This window comes from Myodes glareolus, chromosome 23, assembly GCF_982192425.1.
Source record: "Myodes glareolus chromosome 23, mMyoGla1.1, whole genome shotgun sequence".
Classification (NCBI taxonomy): domain Eukaryota; kingdom Metazoa; phylum Chordata; class Mammalia; order Rodentia; family Cricetidae; genus Myodes; species Myodes glareolus.
Genome location: NC_142048.1, coordinates 7,562,698 through 7,586,908, shown reverse-complemented (window position 1 = coordinate 7,586,908; position 24,211 = coordinate 7,562,698). Strand labels below are relative to the sequence as shown.

General features: G+C 39.7%; 1 protein-coding gene across 5 annotated transcripts in view; it reads right to left on the bottom strand.

The window, feature by feature from the left end:
- The window catches only part of Psd3 (pleckstrin and Sec7 domain containing 3), a 536,277-nt gene that overhangs the window by 98,844 nt on the left and 413,222 nt on the right, over window positions 1-24,211 (bottom strand). Inside the window, exon 1 of one of the 5 annotated variants that reach the window (XM_085680352.2) lies at window positions 15,235-15,616. The exons of the other annotated variants lie outside the window; for them this stretch is intronic. Within the exon in view, the coding sequence (XP_085536478.1) occupies window positions 15,235-15,393 (159 nt within the window). The 5' untranslated portion in view covers window positions 15,394-15,616. Of the gene's footprint in view, window positions 1-15,234; window positions 15,617-24,211 lie in introns of those variants that run through there. 5 annotated transcript variants of the gene reach the window in all.

Here is a 24,211-nt window from a genome sequence, read left to right as displayed (position 1 = left end):
GTATTCTCAGTCCACTTATAATCAAATGTATCGGCCATGTGAGTGGCGAAAACTGGAGGTGCAGGCTACAGCTTAACAAAATACCACTTGGGCCTGGGAAGATGGCTCAGTTAATAAAGTTTGTATCATCTAAGCAGAGGGGACTTCAATTAGTATCCTTAGCACCTACATTTAAAAAAAAATGCCATGTATGGAGGATGCAGCTCTAACTCCAGTAGCTATGAGAAGGAGTCCTGTACTCTCTGGTCTAGCTGAATCAGTGAGCTCCAGATTCAGTAAATAGGATGGGGAATGCCTGAGCAAGACATCAAGTATTGATCTTTGGATGATTTCTCTCTCCCTCCAGCCCAATACACACATGGTGTGGGTTGTAAACCCTTCACATAGCTAGTTCTATAGCTAGATAGAACTATCTAGCAGAGTGAAGACATCAGGGTTTGTGGATTAACACTGTCCCGGCAGGCTGTCCACCTCCCCTTGGATTGACAGCGAGGGTAAAGTGGGAGAAAAGTACTACAGGACCCACCCATATGGATACACATGGCAAGGTGATGCCTGCTGCGGAGGCTGAATAGCCTACCACCCAAAGATGCCTATGTCCTAATTCTTAAAAAAAAAAAAAAAACCTCTGAATATTTCCTTATATGGAAAAAATCTTTAGATCAAATTTAAAGAGTTTGTGATGGGGAAAGTCTGTGGGTGGGCTCTAAATGTAATCACAAGTATCTTTACAAGAAGAAGGCTGAAGGCAATTTAAAGAAGCAGAAGAGAAGGCAGAAGAAAAAGGAACCAGGACGGTGAAGTGATGCAGTCACTAGCCAGGATTCCCTGCAACCCCGAAGCTAAGAACAGATTCTCTTTTGACCTTTCAGAGGAAGTGCAGCCCTGTCTTCACATGAATCTCACAGTTCCAGTCTCCAAAACTGTGAGGGGATGTATTTCTGCACTTTTAACATATACAACGTGTTTGTGGTCACTTGTTACAGCAGCCACAGAAAAACCAATGCACTAGCGTATAAATGAAAGGCAGATAACTTAATAAAAGCAATTTTCAGAAATATTTACATGCTAGTCCTATATAAAAGTATATTTTACTTTATAGATATCATCTGAAAGTATGAGCGTATATACCAAAATCTGTCAAGTAAGTTTTACAAATCAAGGGAATTTAAAATTTGGACCCTAGCCCAGATCTCTAGAGCTTTCCTGAAGGATTCTGCATGAATTATCAGCAAATATTTCAAATGCCTCTCAGACACTATATGAAAAGTCACTGTTCTCTGAGTTTAGAACTTCGGTTTCTAAGCAAAGTTCCTGTACCTGACCCGGGAACTACTGAATGACCGTCCTGCTGACACCGAACAGGACAGGCGGTTCTTCTAACAGAAGATGGTTAATCCAAAGCACGAGAAAGCCAAACAAATACTTAAATTACAGCAATATGGGAATTTGGTCTAAATTTACTTTGAAGTCTTTGTTCCTCACTTCTGATCGCTTCTCAAAGACGATAAAGTGCCACTTTATTCAAAGCCTAGCACCTCACTGGCAGCCCACACAGGCTCTGCCGTCTCTTCCCATCACCACACTGTATAATCAGAAGTCTCACTGTTTCTCCAGAAGCACATTTTGTGTAGTTGATGGAACACATGCACTTTAGCTAAAACATCTCTAAGTTCTAATGGTGGTTTTTCTGCAGTGGATCCTGAATGATTAGGAAAAGCATGGGAGATGTTAGACAGCTTCCATTTTTAGCAGAACTGACAGTGGTCACAGTGGAATTTATACCACCGAAGTTACACTACCATCGCTAAGGCCATGGATCCATTTCCCAAATGCAATGGTAACTCATGCATTTTGAGTAAATCTGATTTTTATGTACAGAATTAAATATGCCAACTTTGACAGTGATACCAGAGAAAAGCATATTTGAAAAAGACATGCTTGCTGGACCTGTGATCCCAGCACTCAGAAGGCCAAAGAGGAACTGTTGTCCCAAGTTAGAGGCCATTCTGAGGACTGAAATCATTAGGAGGTGAGGGGAAAAAGTGGAGGAGAAAGGAGGAGGACTTAACTTAAATTTATAGTTTAATTCTAGTTTTCAGACAAATGTCAAACAACATGGAAAAAAATCTTAAAATATATTAAGGTCAATGGTCCATGAGTGTTCTCTGATCTTCTATGCCTTTATACTGAAGAACAGCGTTCTCCCTTGCCAAACTAGCATTTGGAATTGATTCCCTTTTTGCACCTTCAACCCTATAGTCTTCTTACATCTCTGAGATGTATAAAATGCAGTGATTGATGAGAATTTTGCCTTTTGTTTCTTTAGGTGGCTGAAGGTAACCATCAGGTAGAGGTGACAATGGAGAAGAAATTGAAACCTAATGAGACCTTCCCAATGGATCCATTTACAGAAAATGTTCTTCAGTGTGCAGCGAAAATGAGATTCTGGTTCTGTATAAATACCCATATCCTGAGTTCACTGCAATGCACCCAAGTGTAAAGGGCACGCCACTTTAAAGAAGATAAAAATTACAAGCCGTCCAGTGGCCACATCTCTCTTTGGCTCACATTCAAAGTAACAAATGCATGCCTAAATCTGGCTTGTGTTTTTCCACATCTACAATCAGATTCAATTTTTTTTTTACCAACTCATCAGGTAAACAGAGCCAAAATTTATGTCCTGTGCAAAAAAAAAATCTATGTCCTGTGCAATTAATTTAACTTTGTGCTATGATGCATGTACAAACCAGAACAACGGCCATTAGGACAGCTAACCAGAAATGGACATATCATCACCGATACAGAACATTAATAAAATGTCAAAGCCCTTATTTTAATGGGAATGAATATGAGGTAGAGTAATAAGCAATTCTTCATGTAATAAGCATTTTTGAGCAGTTTGTAAAGACTATGAAGGCATCATGCCAGGTACAGATGAATTTCCCCTTATTCTGCCTTCAATGGTCTCTTACATAAGGAATACAAAATCGCTGCTAACCCTGATTGACTTTACCTAGCTGAGAATTAGTCACCTGACAGGCTCTATTAACTTACTTCTTCCCACATACAATATACAAGACACTTTCACACACTGGGTTTAATAAATGACATTGTTTTATTTATGCAAAGAAAAATTTATCGAAAAGAGATCCAGAGAAAAGCAGGTAAGAAGATGAGAGGTAGAGGTGGGACACCTGCTTTTAAATTGTCTATGGAAAATAAATTATTTGATTTATCTGATGGTTAATCATAATTGCCAATACATTTCTGACTGTGTCCATAACAGTTTTTCCAGAGACAACTAAGATTATAAGTGCTCTGTCCTAATAACTGGGTTGGATTGACAGTCCCTCGTGTGTGTGTGTGTGTGTGTGTGTGTGTGTGTGTGTGTGTGTGCGCGCGCGCCTATCCATGTGGGTGCTCATGGAGACCAGGGGTCAACACCCAGTGTCTTTTCCCATTTTTCTCCACTAGTTTTGGAAACACTGTCTCTCACTGAACCTGCGGTTTATCAGTTAAGGTAGATTGTTTACTGGCCAGTGATTTCCAAGGATCCACCCACTTCCATGCCACTGGAGAGCATGGGTAGTTATAGATGTGTACCTCAATATTCAGTTTTTGCATGGGCTTGCATGAGGACCAACTGGGACATTTCTTCAGCCCTTGGATTCATCTCTTGGTGGAGTCATGATATGTTGAGATAAATGGAGGTGGTGAAAAGTAGGAGATGGAGATTAGTTGCAGGAAAGAGGTAACTTGAGGCAACCGTTATGGGGATCACACCTTGTTCTGACTTCTTCCTGCAGTTCTTTCTTTTTTCCTACACGCCATGAGGTGAAGAAGACACTCCACTACCATAATGTTCTGCACAGGGTAATGGAGACAAGTCCCGTGGACTGAACCCTATGCAACTATGAGCCAAAGACTCTTTTGTTCTTAACATAGTTTTCTTAGGTATTTTGGTCACAGAGACATTGGAAAGCTAACAAACTGGCATTTGTTTTTGACATATGCAGTCTGAGAGGCTCGTATCCAGTTACCTCCCTTGGCTCCCTGCAGCTCTCCCGGTCTAGGACTTTACTTGGAACACACACAGAAATCAGTTCTTTTCCTTGTCCTTGCACACATCCCCTTTCTTGCATTCTCCACTAATTTTTTTGGTCATCATTAACTGGTAGTATATCTAATCCCAAATACCAAGTATATATCCCAAAGATTAATGTATATTATCTATTTTATTATAGTTTAAAACTTTTACCTCTATGGAGTAGATTCCTACAAGTAAAATACCCTTGTTTCTCCTGTTATTTTACTACAAAATTTTCAATGTTTATTAATTGAGGGAATTGTATACTGTAACAGATATACCCCTCAATTGCATTTACAATGAATTTATGTCATTTGTCTTATCACCTAATTATGATCTATGTACTCATCCTGCCATTTTATCACTCCATCTTATTTCTCAGTGTATTTAAAATTACACAGTGGCCAGGCATGGTAGGGAGAATTCCTGCAATCCTAACGCTCCTGACAGGAAATCAGGAGGATCAAGAGTTCAAGGCCGGCCAGGTGACATAGCAAGCACAATTCCAGCACGGGAGACAGACAACCGTGTTCCAAAGTAACAACAACAAAAGCAGCACGTGGTGGATATCAACATACTTCACTTCACTTTGACATACACCAGCATTATTTTAACTTTTCAATGTCTTTTCAGATATAACTGATACAAGTGAACTTTATACATCTTAAATGTACCTTTAAATACATTCTGACAAGTGCATTCATATTCCAGTTAAGTTACAGACCATAAACATCAACTCCAAAACTTCTCCCATATTTCTTCCTAATCAATTCTCTTGCTAAAACTGTAGACATGAACTCCTGCCAGGTCAGCACTCAGCAGCTGAGGAGCCACACAGGCAGAGGGAAAGCTGTAACAGAGCAGTAGCTAGTCCGCAGACATTGCCTGACCTTAGCTTTGTAGGAAGGCAGCATCACTTACAGATTCAGGTAACAAATACTACGTCCAGAGGTTCAAACAAAATATTTAGATTTCAATGAAGTTGAAAAAATAAAAATTAAAAAAGGTAAGAATAATTTTGGTAGCTCTGGTGGTTTATCAGTTAATTATTATAAGATGATTCAAATGATACAGATAACTCAAAGGATCAGTTTTAGACTAGATGGTCAGAGAATGTCATTCTGCAAGGAAAATATAACACAACCCACATGCAGTACAAAATCTGGAAAAAAAAAAGATGAGTTTCTGTAGGAAAAATTGAGTGAGAAAAGCCCAAAAACCAGACACAAACGAGATGTGGTCGGATGCAGTGGTCCTTGGGTACGGAAATCTTTGTTTGGAGGACAGCAGACAAATGAGGCCCATAGGGTTTTTAACTAGAAACAATTAGACGTCTCTTCTACGCAAGCTGGGCAAGCAGTAGATTATCCCAAACAGATGAGTGGCCTGCTGTAATTCATGATTTTAAGGTTGTCCTGGCTTCCGCTGCAGAGGGGTGGCAGAAGGTGAGAGAGAGTCGTGAGATTACTAGTGTTCAGGTAGGAGATGTAACTGGGGCTGGGTGACAGCAGTGGCAGAATGGGGCTGTGTCATGCTACCTTCTTAAATTATGGGAGAAGGGCAGTTCACTTCTGCACCATTTAAGGATTAATGTTTGAGTGAGTAGAAAAACTGTTTCAATAGAAACGCCAGCAATACAATCTTTCCCAGCAGCATTTATTTAAATACAGTTTTAGGAAATATACCAGAATATGTTGTCAAAAGTAAATAGCAAAGCAAGTCTAGGGTCTGTTTCCATTTCATGGAAAACTGTGGATCCATAGAGACACAAACAAAACAATGACAATAAACCGCTGCAGTGTGGCTACTGATTTTCCTTGGAGAGGGCAACATGGGGATGGGAGGGCAAAGAATGATTTTTATATATAGTCTTCTGTGCTGTTAAATATCTAACATACCACACATATATCACTTAACTAAAATACAGATCACATTAGATTTAAATTCTGTAGACGCTATCTCCTGTCCAATTTTAGCCCTGACAATACTCCATAAATTATCTTGAACTCAGTGCTTTTTAAAGATCCTTGAGAAAACAAGGCCTTCATTGATAATGATGCTCAACATCACAAGTATGACTATACAGACTTACTGGTCTAGAAAGCAGCCAAGCTGAAAATAATGAAGTTAGTGTGATTATTTGGCTTCACTAATCTGGAAGCTGGAGAGCTGACACTTGCTACAGGGTGTTGAGTGCCTGACCAAAAGCAGGATGTCTGGCTAAATTTTAGCTTGAATGAGTCCTTTCAGTGTAAATATGCCCCCAAATTTCATATTAGACATAGGAAAAATTGTTATCTGAAATAACCTATATAATATAATAATATAATATAAAATAAGTATGACTGCTTTGTAGTCATACTAGTTAACTTTGGTGACCTTTGGGTAGTAAGAACTTGTGAACAGGAGTCAGACCCCAGGCTTCTTTTCAGCTGAGTGTTTTACATTCTCTGTATACTAGTCTCCCAAATGGAGGTGCCACGACAGTATTAACACATTCTCCAGAAGAAGGTATGCAATCCAGAGAGAAGAGGCATTCTCTTTGAGTTGACTCCAATAGAGACAAGATGACGGGAACATATGAAAGTACCTGTATCTTTCCTCAACTCACTATAGATGTTAGACACAAGTGTCTTTAAACCTTATGTGAATGTGATTTATGCAGAAAACTTTACAGTCTGAAAGACTGAAATAAAACTATATGCACTTACAGACTTAGGGAGTGAAAGGCTGATTTTGAAAACGTTCTTCAGCAAATGCAGCATTTCCTAAGCCCCAAGTTCACTGTGATCATAGACATTTCCTGATTTCATTTCTAACGCTCACCCCCTGATCCTCTGGAGTGCTATTTATCAAAAAGGTTCTCTATATTTGGACAGCTAATACTTACTTCAAAAATATAACCATAGCCTACATTTTCAGAGAGGATTCTAGACAGCACTTGCTATGATCTGCTATTAGATCTTTTGTTTGATAATCCTTGTTGTTGAGAGGTAGCAGACAGAAGTCATAAGAAAGAATCCTTTTACAATCTGAAATATAAGAGACACATAAATTTTAAAAGATCTTGTAATTACATGCAATATTTTTAAATACGTAAGAAAAATGATCAATTATATTTAATGATTATGGAGATGATCATAAAATTAATGTGCACTGTTATTAAAAAAAAGCATTTTCCTGGGCAACTAGCTGATCCCATTTTAATAAGTGGCTTCTAAAAAAAAACCCCAGAGGACAGTTCATTCAGGGGGAACACCAAGCCTGGTATCTGCTCCTTGTCATTTCCATGCATTAGAAAAAGCAATGAAGACGAATATGAATAGAAAAAGTTTTTATTCAAAATTATCAATACAGTTGAATTAAACAATTAAATCTAGCGAATACCAGGCACTTAAATTTCGTTAACAAGAAAATTTTCAAAAGAAATTTCAGGAAATACACAGAATTGTCAGGTTTTTTCTTTGTTAAGATAACAGTACATTTTTTTAAAAAAAATAAAAAGAACACAACACTTATTATCACCATTCCATCAAAACAAATTATATGTGTGTTTGTGTGTTCTGTGTGCCATATATACACATGTACACACAGAGACACACACATCGATATATGCCATATATGTTATGTTTACAAATATTTCTCTGCTTCCCTAATGGATTAGAATTATAACCCCTCACAACCTGGAGAGTCATCAATTTTCAGTGTCTATGTTACAATGGCAATACTGATAGAAATCATAAGCTAAGCAATGTGGTACAGTATAACCCTTTTAAAAAGTAGGGTTTTTTAATTGTTTTGTTTTGTTTTTGTTTACCATAGAATTAATCAAAGCTCATTTTGCTGGTCGCATTAAATGCGTTTTCGAGTAACCCGTCTCTAATTCACCTCAGCTATCTCCCATCAAATTTCCAGTCTCCATCTCTGCAGAGCACCATGCCAGATAGTCTGTCAGTGCTAGGGCTAGAATCTTCCATTCCTTCCTGTCTTAACTGCTGTTTCCATCTCCTACAGGGATGTCTTTCAGGGCTTTCCTTTATCATGTTCCTGGAGTTCCCCTCCCCTTGAGCTATTCAACTTCCTCCTTCTCTTTACTTCTGAGAAAAGACACCTGAGGGAGGAGAGAGGGCAGAGATTCTCTTTGTGAACTATTTTGACACCTCACTCATCACTGCTATTTTCACGTGGGGATCTCACTGTGGGCCTCAAAATGGGCCTGATTTAAGCATGAAACCCCTGGTTAACTCAGTGCAGAAGATGAACAGAAAACGTGGGGCGGGCCACTGGCCACACTAGGTAGGGTAAGGCATTTAGGGTTTCTAACTCTAGAGCCTTTAGCAGGGGGAGTCTGTTACCTGGGCCTACATCTCTGGGGACCAGTTGTATTTGCTCACTCTACCGATTCCTATGCTTCAGCTCTTTCCTGGGGACTAAAAGGTAGGATCTGTTTTTCAGCTTCCAAATGTTTTGCCCTCCATAGCGCATCCTCTCATTTGCCCTCTCCTTGAGGATCTATTATTTCCTCCCTCAAGATTTCAGTCGAGTTTTTGAAGGCACAAAAATAAAAAGGCATTGTTCTCTTAAACTAATTAGCATAGTTGAGTTTTGGCTGGATAAAGATATAATTTATTTATTCCTAAAAGAACATAGCATGGGTTTAGTGAAGCATACAAAAAGCCCTTCAAAACACTGATCAATTGTGTTAAGAGTGAAGAACGGCGACATAAACCAGCATAAATAATTTGGCATTTTATTTGCCTTTTATTCCTCTCGTGTCAGTAGACACTGCTTTCTTGTAGGACATGGTGACACACACACCTATCATCTTATGACTCAAGGCACTAAGACAGAAGGATCGAGAGTTTGAAGACAGACAGGGCTATACAGTACTGATCTCAGTAACATGAAAATTAAAGCTTCATTTCCTAAAGCAGCCAGTTTGGAAAGCCAATGTATCTGGCTTGCTTACACTGGAGATCTTAGTAGGTAACTGTAATGAAGCATACAGCCAGGACTGACTCCTTTGTCATGAGCTGCAGGCTTCCAGGATTGGGAATCTCAGTGCTGACTGTGGACACATAGGTCTAGTAAATTACCCAGAATCAGCAGGTTGCGACTATCTGGATGCATCACTGACTTACAACACCTGAGTCTGGCAAGGAGCATACTGATATGTATGCACCACGGTGAGTAGCATTTCACTTTCAGAAACTAAACTGGAAGTGACAAGCAGCAACCAATCATGAAAAGAACTGGAGTAAGAAACAAAGGCCCCACTCAGTGATTTTCATAAAATTTTGACACAAAGCATACCAAAGAATCTACTGCCAGGACCAAATTCAACTGAAATCAGAAAATCATGCATTTGAAGACGTGTCCATCTGAATGTGGTAAACTGGATTTTTAAAAAGTAATGAAAAACTGACCTATTGGAATTCAAAATAATAACAATTAGTGATAGCAGAGTAGCTTCAACGATAAATTGAAGAGAAGCCTTCTTGGTCAGCGACTCAATTTCAGTATCACTATGAGTGAATAAATAAGTTTTTTTTTTTTTCTAAAATAGCCTCTAACAGAACTATAGGAGCAGATAGCCCTTGAATGCTGAGCCAGCCAGGCCCCACCTAGCAGGCTGCTCTGAAGGAAAGGCATTACGCTTGAGAACATGAGTTCTCTTACTTTTCCCTTCTCACTGCCCCTTTTCCACAAAGATCAACTAGGAAAAGCACCTCCTTCTCTCTTCACTCTATCACAGTGTTCCTTAACCTCCTAGATGAGCAGGAGCAGGAGCTTGACAAGTAGGACTGCACAGACTGGCAATTCTTTACCAGTGTCCAAATGGCACACGAAGGTGAGCACACATCGACTCACAGGAACAGCGGAACAGCAGCACAGGTTGGCACCGAGAGTCATTTTAGAGACGCTCGCAATAGCACAGCACCACATGCCCCTTTCTCATGGGAAGGTGGATCAAGCTGGGATGGCGGGCGATCTGCTTGTAATCATGCTCGAGAGTCAGCAGGTGTCACCCAATCAGTAGCACGGTTTGTTCAACACTTCCTCCTAAGTAGTCATTTGCACATCCTGGGAAAAGGTGCTAACTCACATCAAAGCACTGCAGAGTCTACAAAATTCAGAGCAACCATACTGGGGAGCAGGGGCCCCAAACCCCAGCCACTCCATTAGCTTTGGAAACTGAGAAATACAACCAAAGGCAGACACATTTTTGCTTTTTTAGCAAGTCTGACTCATGTCAGATACATAGCTACTGATAAGGACATAACTTGTAGGACAAGCTGAGAGAGCTAGGTCTCTTCATAAGGTCTCCCCTAGGTACAAAACAAAACAAAACATTAATATATCTGGATTAACATATTAATGAGAGGCTGGCAGAATCACACCTATAGCAAAAATGTAACTTCCTAGAACACGGGAAGTATAGGGTAAAGATTGAGCCAAGCTTTATAAGAAGAGCTTAGGAATACAATTGCCTTACTCTTTGCACTCTTCCCAGATTCTTACGCAGGGTTTCAACTAAGACCTAGGATGTTCTTAATATTGGGGCATATTAATCTGTATCTTATCTCTCCAAAAGCTTTCAATTAAGATGTCGGTTGAAAGATGTTCTGCCTCAACTTCGAAGTTTAAATATATAATAGTGTGTGTATATATATATACACACACACACACAAACACATATATGTGTAAAGACAGTTTTAGCTGAGGACATATTTCCTTCATACCACATACATTTTTAAACAGGCAGATAGGAATGACCTATTTGATCAGAATCTCCTTCCCAGATTTAGCCTTCTGTCTAAAGAAAAATGATTTAGGGAAAAAACATGCCATCAGTCTGCAAAGCTCCTGCTGAAATCTGAGGTTGCAGAGGGGCATTGTCAAGACTGCTTCAGGTTCCTTTGGATATAGAGCTCTGACTCACAGGCAGAGAAGTGATCGGCATTTACCTAACACTGCGAGCGAAAAGGCAATCAGAGCCTTTGCAGAATGAAGAGAATAGAGTTGATGGGGCCTTTCAGCATCGCTGCAGCATGTTTTACAAAGCAATGAATTAGGCATTCCCAAAGCAGTGCTTTGGGGCAAAGCACTTCCATTTCTCTCACACACGTTTACAGTTAACGTTTCCTAGAGCCGAGATTTATCTAAAATGCTATAAAATTCAACTTCTTGGAAGGTAGCTCAGTCTGTAGGTCTGTGGGTTTTGTTTTTTGTTTTTTCTTTTACTTTTTTTTAACAAAAATGTCTAAGTCTGTCACAATTACAAAACTTAACCTTGCTTAGAAGGATGTTTCACCTCCTGCAGTTCACTCAGAGAAAAGGCTTGGGAAGAGGAACAATTATAACTAACGAGTGAACCCACACTATGCCTGGGCAGCATCCTGACCACAAAGCAGATGGTACATGTTTTCACTACGCACCACCCCAAATACTGTGACTTTTACGTGATTTTTCTCAAGTTCCTTTGCTATTTTATCAAAGACGTCTTTAAATAGTTCATTTTAAGTTACACAATCATCAGTGAGAGAATTCTTAGTGTGTTGCTCTGTTATTTCCCAACAATGTGCCCCGGGGATTTACCTATGCACATCATTTTCATCCTCGGCAGCATCACAAAGAATGACGTTGTCAAGCTGAGAGTTTGCCCAGAGAAGTATATGGTAGTTTGGGAAGAGATGGGCACAAAGAAACAAAGGAAAGTATGGAACCAGCCTTCACATTCTTTTCCTTTTTAAGCTTTCACATTCTTAATCTAAGCAAGTTGAAAACTAAAAATACTCAGGTAATTTATATCTAACTGGATGAAGAGGGGGGATTGTGGAAATGTTTGGTGGAAGGGAAGTCTAAATTAGCATGTTCTGGGATGGGCAAGCAGATCATGGTAGGATAGTTGCCAAGCATGTGTAAAACCTGGAGTACATTCAATACACAGAGCCGTGATAAATACATAAGTGAATGGGATAAATAACCAAGTAAAGAAAAGTTAAGAATCAACATTCCAAATTGATCCAAATTGTTATTTTTGTTTAAGACACAGCAGCCAGTTAGCCTTGGTAGCAGGAAGGTCTGTAGTGCCACCTAATGGCCAGGAGGCTTAAAGGTAACCCTCCAGAATAAGATAAAACACAAATGGTTGAATCCAAATTCAAGGTTAAGAGAGACATTTTGACAATGAATGCCAGTCTCCACAAATGTATAAGCACTCTTCTTCAAAAAAATTAAGAATCTTCTACATTTTATCTGCTCCAGAATTTGATATAAACATTATACAGCAAAAGGCAAAGTCATATTCTTCAGGAGAGGAGGACCGAATTACTTTTTAAGGGGGTAGGGCAGACCCACAAGGAGCAGCGCTCTACATAAAACAACAAATAGAAAATGTTTGGGGAGGTGAAATCATTTGCCTCAGACAATGACAACATGATGCACAAAGAGTAAAAAAATTCAATTTTCTTCACTTAAAATGTTTAGTTAAATCTTTGATGATATTCAATCAAATGCAAGGCAATAATTAACCCTTCTGGAAATCTTTTAACACTTTCCTCATATAAAGAACAAATTGCATAATCAGATAAAAAGTGAGGCTGCAGATGAGCTATTTCATAGTAATGTAAATAAATGAGTTTTATGGCCAACAAAATAGAAGTTAAGAGACATCAAAGATAACAGCTTTGAAAAATTATAAAACATATAATTAAACACTTTGAAAGGATGAAAACTATTCTCCTTATCTAGAATGGGTTAGGCAGAGGCTTTGAGAGAAAATTCAATCCTAGAAGTTATCCTGAGTTAATTAATATTATCTTACTACTGTCTTGAATGGAGAAAAGATGGGGTAGAGGGAACAGACTTTCTTATCATCAGGTTAAACAAACTTTCATTCTTTGTTGAACCACCTGGTAACAAGAAAGAAAAAACAAAACAACTACTTACCTGATTAACAGGAGAAAAAACACTGATTTGCTTTTAACTACTAAAATTTTACTACTAGATACAAGTCAAGTGAATACGCCTTTTAATTATCAACACTTGAATAAAATGTATAGCATAGAAAAGAACACAGGTTACCATGTGGTGACACATGTCCATAATGAAATTCAGTTCATCAGTTTAGGGTACAAACACTTACAATATTCAGTTAACTTCATTTAGTGAACAAAAATTGCCAATGAATGATAATGTTTAATCTATTTAATCTAATTCTAACGGAATACACGCACAAGTCAGAGAGGCAGGGGTGGGGGTACAGGGAGACAGAGTCTGGGATCTAGGAGTTTAGATATATTCTTGAACAAACAACTTTGAATTTAGGAGACCACATAATGTTTCAATGTATTTTTTTTAATAGACTATAATTGTCAAAGTCTTGTGATGGCCTCCTGACTATAATTCTATATATAATACTCTTGACTAAAATATTCACCAAAGTGCATATGTTCCTACCAAATAGGAGTGGCTGGAATTGTTGACAAACAGAGAAGGCATTAGAGAAATCTGCTCGTTTGGTATCTGTTAGCTTCCAGTATTACAATTCTGGAAGAATTGTAGAACCTAATTCTGAGCAAACCAATAGTACAGAATGATTGAATTTTTATCAGGATGTGAGTCTGGACTACAGAAGCATTCATAATGATGACCTCTCACTTCTCAGGGCACCTGACTACATGTTATAGATACAATGCACATTAACACATGTAAAACAAAACCCAGAGACACTAAATTAGTGCTCTTTGCAAAAAATATTATCACCATGCTGACCATGACATGCACTTCACACTGGAAGAAGCCCTGGAGGTCTACGTCACCAGGGGATAGCAGTCATCATACCATGGGAGGTCGCATAAAGTTTCAGTAAAAATCAAGACATGCTCATTCAGGCCACATTAAAGGACTGTCAAAAGGTGCATGCCCCTTTCTAAAACTATAATTTAAAAATCTCTAAGGAAAAAAAAACAACTCTTAAAAACTTATCAGAGCCAAAATAATCTGCTAATGATTGATGGGGTTAGATTCCTCTGTATCAAAATATAAGGTGATAGCTAGAGAATCGGCATATTTCTTACAGGTGCCATCCATTGCCTATCATATTCTGAGGGACACTTGTTAAGAGCAAGTCTGTCAATATTGTAATAAGGCAGGAGGAAGAGCTGGGAGGGAGCAGTAGAAGAGGGCAGTGGCACCAAGTGAAAGGGTGGAGGCTTGATGGCAGTTTCCGTGGGTCTGGATAGGACCCATATGAAGGCTGAAATGACAGACATCCACCTCCCAAAGCTTTTCCTACACCTCTTCAAGCCTAGGAATCTTGTTATAATCATCCACATCCCCAGCTCCAAAGTTCTGTGATCCTATGATTCCATCATTCCATTTTTAAACCTGTGGAGTGGGAGTGTTTCTGAGTACCCTGCTCACACAGATGGCGGTGGGAAGAATCTCAAGAATATGTTGCATGTAGTAAATGCCCACTTCACTACGTAATCACTCCTTCCCATTCCACACGAACCAACATTATGCTATCTCAGAGTCACAGAAACACCGGTGCCTTATTAATGGCAGCATGGCAGCAGCACATACATACGTAGGGGACACAAAAGAAGGAATCTCTCCCAGTGACACACACCTGGCAAAGAACATAGCAAGAATACAACACACAGAACACGGTCACTTTTGTACACTAGCTCCACAGACTGGGGGAGGGGGACATACTGGAAGAGAAAAGGAAAAAATGAACTCAATGAAAGATAAAAATTACACAAATTATTTCTAAATTCCTGATGTTCTAAAAATACGCCACACTGAAAAGCCACTTGTCAAGGCAACCATTCTGAGACTAAAACATGACCACTGTGCCCACTACCAGTTTCCATAATCATCGCTGTTTGAACGCTGGTCCAACCCTTCTCTTCCACAAGCTGCCTCTGTGCAAAACTGCTGCACAGCACAGCGGTTCTTCGACCCGGAGTTCAGGTATCACTGCTCACCCCAATCTCACCGATTATCTTAGAGCCATTTTATGCTTCCTGTTACTTTCTCAGCCTGTCACTGCATATCACACGCTGGCAGACTGCATAGCATGCTGAGATCCCACCATACAGCTGTCAAAAATATTTAACGTGGTATTTCTTTACCTTGGTCTCCTTAGCAGAAAACTCTGAGGAGTTGGAAATTTTCATAGACTTTGACCGGTGGGACTGCCGCCGGATAGAATCCTCCCGAGAATACTTCACAGAACCTGAGGTCCTCACCCGTACCTTGCTGGCACTCTGAACACTATTCACGCCAATCATTTTGAAGGTCCACTAGGGAATAGGTTTAGAGAAATAAGAAGGCACTTTCTACCCGCTGCAAGGCTCTGATGCTGAAGGAACTCTGCAGGTTGTACTCCAGCAGCTCCAAGCAGCTCCTGAAGAGCTCTGAGATCGCCTTAGCCTAGGAAGCACCAAGCTGCCTCCCCCAGCATCTTCAACTACCCTGTTTGCAGCGAGTCTGATTGTTCCAGGCACGGCTCACGTCACTGGCTGCAAAGAGGAAAAAAAAAATGCAATCCCACCCCTGCTACTCGGCTCTTTTACACACACGCGCGAGCGAGCACAGGCATGCGCGCGCACGTACACACACACACACACACACACACACACACAAACACACACACACACCATATTCACACAGTGGAACAAATGGCAATTGGCTAAGCAAGCAATTCATTAACATTCCAAACAGCAGCACCATTTCTTCTGTGATATTGTGCAGTAATCTCATTAACGTCAACAACAAAAGAGATACCACAAATAAAAGTCGCAAGTAATCTGCAAGGCACCATGTGGGATAAGAATGGATGGAGCTCCGTTTCTAAAAGGGGAAAAGAAATGCAGATGGGTGTCAGGGTGTTAATAGGCTCAATCAATTACAGGTTTGTGACAGAAGGTTAGCCACAAAGGCATCTTGGTGATCAATAATTTTCCTTCCTTTCCTATTTCAAACTGTGATGCTCGTCAGAAGAATTAAATGCTTCCTATGACTTTAGAATATGACAGCCTGGTATTAAGACAGGACTGCTGACTTGTTTGGCAAATGCAGAAGAATGTTATTTACCTCCCTGTCATACTGAAAGTTACAAAAAAACCACGAGGGTGTTAAACATGCCTTAGATCAATAAAGCCAATCAAGATCAATAAGGAAAATTTTCAAAGCCACAAATGCCATAAATGGGAACGTGCTGCTTTCTGAGCAAGAATTACAAGCTCGACATTGTTAGAGAACAAGATATATTTAGTTATGATACACTGAGTTACTTTGGGATGTAATGTTCACAGTTGTACCACCTGACCTGTCCAGCATCTCAGAGCAGCAGGTTAGCTGCAGAGAATGTCTTAGTTTTGGTATTAACATAAATATTAGCAAATAATATTAGCAAAATATAAATGTAAAAAAGTTCTGCAAAAGATGCTGCCTCAATTCCCTATAACCCTCAAATCTGATTTCCTTTTGGATTCTTGAAAATTCAGTATATCACACAACCAGGTCCTTGGACATTAAGATATTCAGCTGTTGAACCTTTTTGTCAACCAGCCCAGGAAAAGGGAACCCTTGAGCCTTTGATTTTTCACTTCATGACAGAAAGTGTCCCACTTCGCTTCACTTTCCCCATCTTGTCTTTGAAGCCATGGGGTTTCAACTGTTTTATAAGCACAGTGACAAATTAAAATGGATTTTTTCCTAAATAATAATCAAAATATATTTAGAAGATCTTAGGGCTCTACTGCCCTTAGGGATGCATGGAGTTCAGAGTCTATGATATCACTTTGTCTTCTATAAGGTATACCTTCCTCATCTCAAATAATTGATTAGGAATTGTAATGGCTTTATATTTTATGGGGCATGTACTGTGACAGTGTTATAAAGCTAAGCATGGACAATATGTACAACTACAGCCAGAGCATATGAAAAGTAAGTATATTTAACCAATGTAACACCCAAGGTGGACCCACAAGGGCACTGCATCTCAGCAAATTCCACGCAGAATGGGAAAACCAGAAAGCACTTATCATTAGAGCCTTGGGACACCTGCCAGTCTCCAGAGGCAGATCCAGAATGTCTCCTGAGGCCCTTTTCGTGTCTCTACTAAAATGGTTACTAAAAAAGTAAAACAGGAAACTATGCCTTACAATATGATATCCAGTTCCATTTCTGGGAGGTATGGAAGAAATGGGTTATTATTGTTGCCCTGTTGTACCCAGCTGGCATTAGACATAGACTGTAGTTAGTAACTACTTGCAACTGTTCAACACTTCTGATTTCAGAGAAGTAACTGCAATAACCGCACCACCATCTACCTGTACAGGGAGATGATCAGCTTAGGATGCTGTAAAACAACAGACCCAAGCCCTTGTTGTGCTATACGACTGGATACCATCTCCCTGATACTGCAGATACGGTGAGGCTTTCTGAAGCTAGAGAGAAAAGCCTTCCTCCTTCCCCTGCCTTGTATTCTATGTTCCAGAACACATACCTCTGGATAGTGACAAGCTCCACTGTAATGACACTCACAGTCCAAGGACTAAGAGCAGGGGGTGCCTCTAACCTTCTAGGCATGTTCTTAGGAGCACCTGAGAAACACTAAAGTTCCTAGTTCTCAGGGTTCTTGGTATTCTAGCCTCATCTGACCTAAACTTTATCCCCATTACTGTCCTGCTCAATGAGATCGATTGTCATCTCCTCATGGTAGGTTAATGTACTGGATGAAATCTTCCACACATCTGAATGGAACATGGGCTTGTCTCCTCTCTGGACCATTATCGGTGGTTAGCATTTGCTGTTCTTCTTCCAGGAGCTGTGCTGCCTCGGCCTCAGTCTCTCAGAGTCTACATGATAGGCTTCTCTCCATCCAAGAGTCAGCCCAAGAGCTAGCTTGCAAAGGGATTTCCACTAGGTACCCTTCCTACAACAATCCTTATTTTCCATCACGAGCCCTACAACCCTCATCCTCAGGACATTCATTTGCTCTAAAGTTCATTCATAGCTGTCTCAAACATCAGCACATCAGCAGCTTGTAGAGAACAACTTAGTGACTACTTATAGAATAATTAAAATGTTTAAATGCAAGGCAAGTCTGCCTATCAGATTTCATTCTACTGACCTTGTTTTAAAGAAATTTAACTTTTCTTGAAAAATAAATATAGTAAACAACCATAAATTTTGCTTAGAAGAGAGCATACAATTGAATCCCATTCTGGTTGCTTAATCTTTCTACTTTCTCCAAGAATGATGTTTGGTATGCATCCCTCCAGAATAAATCATATATATATTTATATATGATATATATATATATCATATATATATATAAATCTGTTTCCTTATTATGGGCAACACACAAAAACATAGATACTCTTGCTGTTTATTTAATCACATATGAAGCTATCTCATTCATTAATAATAATTGCCTAATATTGCATTATATGGGTAAATTATGTTTCATTAATGGCACACTATTGGACATTGATTTACTCTCTCTCTCTCTCTGTTTTTCAAGACAAGGTTTCCCAGTAGCTATAGAGAGTAAGTCCTGGAACCATCTCTGTAGACCAGGCTGGCCTCAAACTCACAAAGATCCGCCTGCCTCTGCCTCCAAATGCTGGGATTAAAGGCATGCGCCACCACTGCTCAGTGAATTTACTATCTTGTGCAACAATAAGTAATGGCTCAGAAAATGCAGATGCAACATATCATATTTAAACAATATGGACTTCCAAGCAAATTGTATTTTTGTTCTCCTACACTTCCTTTCTACTCCCTACTGCCTTGATATGGCTGCATATAGTTTACAACTAGATGCAATACGAAAAGTATCAGTCAAAGACATATCACATGGCTCCATTCTACACTAGCCTACTCTGAGACCTTGCCTGTTCTACACATTAGCTGGCCTATGCAGACAGATTGCTTCCATTAAAATAAAGGCAGGCCTCCTAGAGAGCAGCAGCTGTTTAACAGCAAAAAATAACTTTCTATGAAAGCTTCAGTAGAAAACAAAGGTGACTTCATTAACAGAACAAAATGGTAGGAAAAACTATCAAGGCAAATCTCTTAGCCAGAGGGCTGGGAGCTGGCACTTCACATTAAGATGCTTTCTGGGAATGAGGACACTATTTAGGGTATAAGTCCCAAAAGTGTTCCTAAGAAGGTTTTAGCTAATAATAGTAGTAGTAGTAGTAATAAATAGAATGTTCACAGAGTCCCAGAGAAAAGAACTCCATTTAATATAAGCATGCCCCTAACTTTGAACTATTCAGTATGACAGCGCACTGGCAATAGTGAATTCCACTGAAGCATCAACAAACTTAAAGGTTCGGAGACCTCACGCGAGATAACTGGACGAACAATAATGATATCTAGGCAGAAGGTTCCCTCTTTTCTAAAATACTCTTATAGAGAATTAACCAAAAATCAAAACTAAAACAAACCACCAAGTCTAAACATGAACTAAATAAATGAAAAGTGAAATATTTAGTTATTAAAGGTGGAGAGAAGACAACATGGAAATGAATTTAATTATCAATCATCTGGAGGCTTACAGGGTTCAGGAGGTGGGTGGGACGTGAGGGGTCAAAGGAGGCGATTTTTCCTTACTCTCAGAAGAGAATGGTAATCCTTTGGACTCAGAGTCACTGTCAGATTTGGATTTACAAATAATCACATCCGACCTCTTCATTTTCTCTTTTTATTGATTTTTATTGAGCTCTACACTTTCCAACCTCGTCATTTTCAGGATGAATAAGCATGAAGTGACTTATTCAGGACCTAACTATGGCTGGGCTTCTTACGTACCAACACCAGAGGGATTATTTAGGGGTACAGGAGGTTGATGTCTCCGACACTATCTGTCTTTTAAAAGCTATAGACCACAAACACACATCTTTCTAGACGTAACAAAGCTGGGAATGATTGTCTCGAAATGGAAGCAGATTTGGGGAGACACATTTCAGATACGAAATGGAGATGACCACTCATAAAATAGTTATAGAAGGAAGATATAAAAAAATAAACTATCTGTAGTAGCTTATAAAACCAAGTCAAACATGTGGCGTTCTATGTTCATTGCTATAGTAGGGGAAGGCAGGCACCCTTCCACGCACTGTGTAGATTTCCTTTCCTGACATCATGTGACACAAAACTCGTCATCCTTTCACAGAACAGTATTTATCACCACCAGTGACAATGCATGTATCAGTGAACACTGTGACATTTAAAAACCCTCCTGTATTCCTCCAGTTTATCCACACTGATAGAGCGCTCCCACAGAACCCATTGTGAACATAAGATGATGTGGCAGCTTACTCCTAATAGAACTCTATGACCCACAACAAAACCTTCATCCTCAGATGGTCTAGTTACATGAGGTTCCACTGGATTTAACATTCATATCAGAGCCTGTGCTGAGTGAATCTCATTGCCAGATGACATCTGTCCACCAATTGACGCTAACCTTCTTTTTCTGAATTAGGACTCTGGAAACAAAACGGCGTCTCATCCTATACTGCCTATCTAACCTTGTTCTCTGGTTCAGAAGGCTGCTGAGCAAGCTTCGTGTGTGTGTGTGTGTGTGTGTGTGTGTGTGTGTGTGTGTGTGTGTGTATGCCTTTACTTTTGCTGATCTCAAAAACAGAAGTACAAAGATTTGCCCTGCAGTGGTGGCTATAAATTTCCCAATTCAGAAACAATTAGGATGCAAACTAAAAACTAAGATTAAGTCATCTTTAAAGATCAATTAATATGCACAGTAACATAGTTGGAAGTCAGAGACCCTCTGGTCTGTTTTACCTACGAGAACACGTTGTTTAGCAGGCCCAATCTTGCCTGTAGCATCACACTCTTTTAATTCCATCTGTTCTTCAAACATACAAAGCAACTAGATGGAGCAAATCCTTTAAATAGAACCTTCTTACATTTAAAATTAAATGACATGAACATGCTGGAAGGAAGATAAGCATGAAGGAGTCCCAGACTTAAGAAAATATTTTTCCACTTGAACCAAGACATTCATGTCAAGTCACTTAGTTCTCACATTAGTCACACGTTAGTTTTGATAGTTAGGAGTGAAGGGAAATGCACCCGGAAACCTTCACCCAGCACACAGCTCTGGGAAACTGCCATTTTCTCCTCAAACTATTACCTGGTGAAAAAATACAGAACACTGCCTTAGGATGATAGGCTTTCTCGAGATGGGTGGGTAAACCAACCTATTCTATACCCTGGAAATATTATAATTTTTTGTTATAAGAAAATAATCTTCACTTTGTTGCAGAATAGTTGCAAGAAGCAAATATAAAAATTGGATTTCCAAGTTCAAAGCTGTTTTCCTAGGTGAGTAGGCTAATAATTGTATATGGGGTAGCAAATGCTGAGAAAATGTTCTGTTCTAGAATCTAATCCAATAAATCCACCCATAATTACCTCTTTACACCATCCAGTGTGATAATAAACATTACCAAGTGCCTAATATGTGCCAGGCACAGTGTCTATGAGGAAATGAAAAGATTAGAGACCTTTCCCGCATGGTGCTTCATAACAGAGATAAATTATACTTCTATGCAAGAAAGTGTCAATCACGGTAAATAACTCCACTTGCCTGTTTCCTAAGCCATTCTTCAGAGAGTACACCATTTTCTTCTGTCTCACGTCTGTTATCAGAAAGTCTGTAGCAACACCACCCTTCACCATGAAATTCTCTATTAGTTTGGTCAGTAGTTTGGACCACTCTAGCTTTCAATCAGTCAATTACATTAAGCAGTAGTAATTTATTTTCTCTTTCTGGTGATTAAAAATTACTGGCTAAATAATTAATGGAGGAAACATTTCTTTTGTCTCATGACTGGGGGAACAGTGTTCCTTACAGCAGGGGAGGCACTGCAGCAGAAACAGCTTACGGCGGTGGTGATGTGAGCTCGTTCACATCGGAGCAGATCAGACATGGGTATGAAAAGACATGGGAGTCCTTGGCTTTATTTCCCTTTTTATCCAGTGACCCTCATGCAGGGAAAGTCTTTCTGTCTCAGCAAATCGTTCTGGAAACGCCCTCACATACATATCTACAGGCTCATTAAACCTGCATTTCGAATCCAACCACGCTAACAATGTAAATTAACCATCAGACAGCACCCTCCATGCATACAATGGTTCCCACTTGGTAAAGAGTAACTGAAATTTCTATAGTGCAAATGACAAAACATGTTTAATTCTGCTCAACATTTTGATTTCTCTCATTTACTATTCCAGGCACTAGTAACAGATTATTATGCAAAACCAGGCAGAATCCCTTCCCACGGAGACAGACAATCAAATAATCATTGATTAAATAATCAATCCCTCGAACAAAGATAAATCAGTAACACTGGCAGTATCATAATGAAGAAACATGCAGAATTCTGAAAGGCTTTCAACCTTGCTGGCCTTGGGGAGAACTTCCCAGAGGAGACTAGGAAGTGATGGCTGAGACAGGGCTGAAGAATAAACTGGAAAGGGAGACTGAGCAGGTCCTGTGGGAAGTGTGAACCCGGCAGAGAGGGGACTGAGAGAAAGGACAGCGGGACAGCAGCTAGACTATGGCTGAGGAGACACTCTCACACGGACTTCCAGAAACAGCGACGAAATGTTCCTTTCTTCCCAGTAACTACGTGGATTTCAGCGCCATACCAACAGATATTCCTCAATGTGCCGTAACCTTCACATTTGCTCAGGGTAAACTCAAGGGTGTAAAGGGTCGCTAGTCCAGTGACCTACACTAATGTGGCACTAGTTTGATTGCTGCCTACAGCTGTAAAGGCACGAGGCCACTTGAACTCACAGAAACACTGCTATTGATTAGTAACTGTGAGATGATAGCCGTGACAAGGATTGGTAATCACAAAGACCCGTAAAAATTGTTACTTTAGGGTCATTTTCTGCATCCAAGTCCTTAGTTTTCATAAAAGCACAGTAAGAAAACTGCCTAAGTAGCATACATGTTACTCTAACACCTCAATCAGTAAGGTCTCTCAATCTCAATTTTTGTTTTTTTGTTTTGTTTTGTTTTGTTTTTTGTTTTAAATCATATAGGAAGTTGAAGAAAAAAATACTTTTAAATCTTAAAGCTATAGTCTGGGTTTACCGAAGTCCATTTCCAGGAAACCGAAGTCTAGGTGGGAGTTTAGACCAGTACTATCTTACCCTCAGTTATATTACTGAAGAATTTAGAGAAACCACAAGGCAGATTCAGAAGAAATCGAGTTCATTTACCTAAATAGGTAAAGGCCAGGTACTACATACACAAAAACAACTCAGGCTGCGCCAGTCTTTTTGAGGCTTGAGGGATCCAGGACTATTTTAAAGGCATTTTCCCTGACCTACTGGTGATATTGCTGCTGGCCTCCTCCTCACCCCTTTCAGCCCTTACAATATTTGTGGGGGCCAATGTCACTAAACCAGCCAGAAATGCAAAACCACCAAAGAAATTAAAAACTGAAACTAAACCACCAAAGAAGCAAAACCAACAGATTAACAGTTTAACTCTCCCTACCTCATCCAAGCTTCAATTTGGCCAAGACCGTAACTGTGGCTCGCACAGCTTCCGAGTATGCAGGTGGCAGTAAAGCATAATGCTGATGCTCCAACGACACCTGCGCTGACATGTGACTTGATCATTGATTGAGGGAGAATTTCTTAAATTTTCTAAATTTCACACAAAAGCAAACAAAGCAAGCAAGCAAGCAAACAAACAACAGAATAAAAACAAAACTCAAACAAAGTAAGAAAAACATGCCATGCTGAGCAGTCACAGATTTCAGGCTACTCAATGATATAATATCTTCCCACTTTAGAAGAACCCAGCCATAGGTAGTAGACAGTCCCTGTCCTTGGATGTTAGTAGCAAATGTGTAAGCCAGAAGGCACAGACAGTTATTACTTGATGTTTTCAAAGGAGAGCACCTTCTGGCTATTGTGCTGGCAAGGGACCAGATATCAGCAATGCAGAATTAAAGTTTCCCAATCCCAGATGCCTGGAAGCCTGTATAAAAACATAATCAGTAATGGCCTGGATAGAATGTCTCCACTAGAGCCTAGCAACCCTAA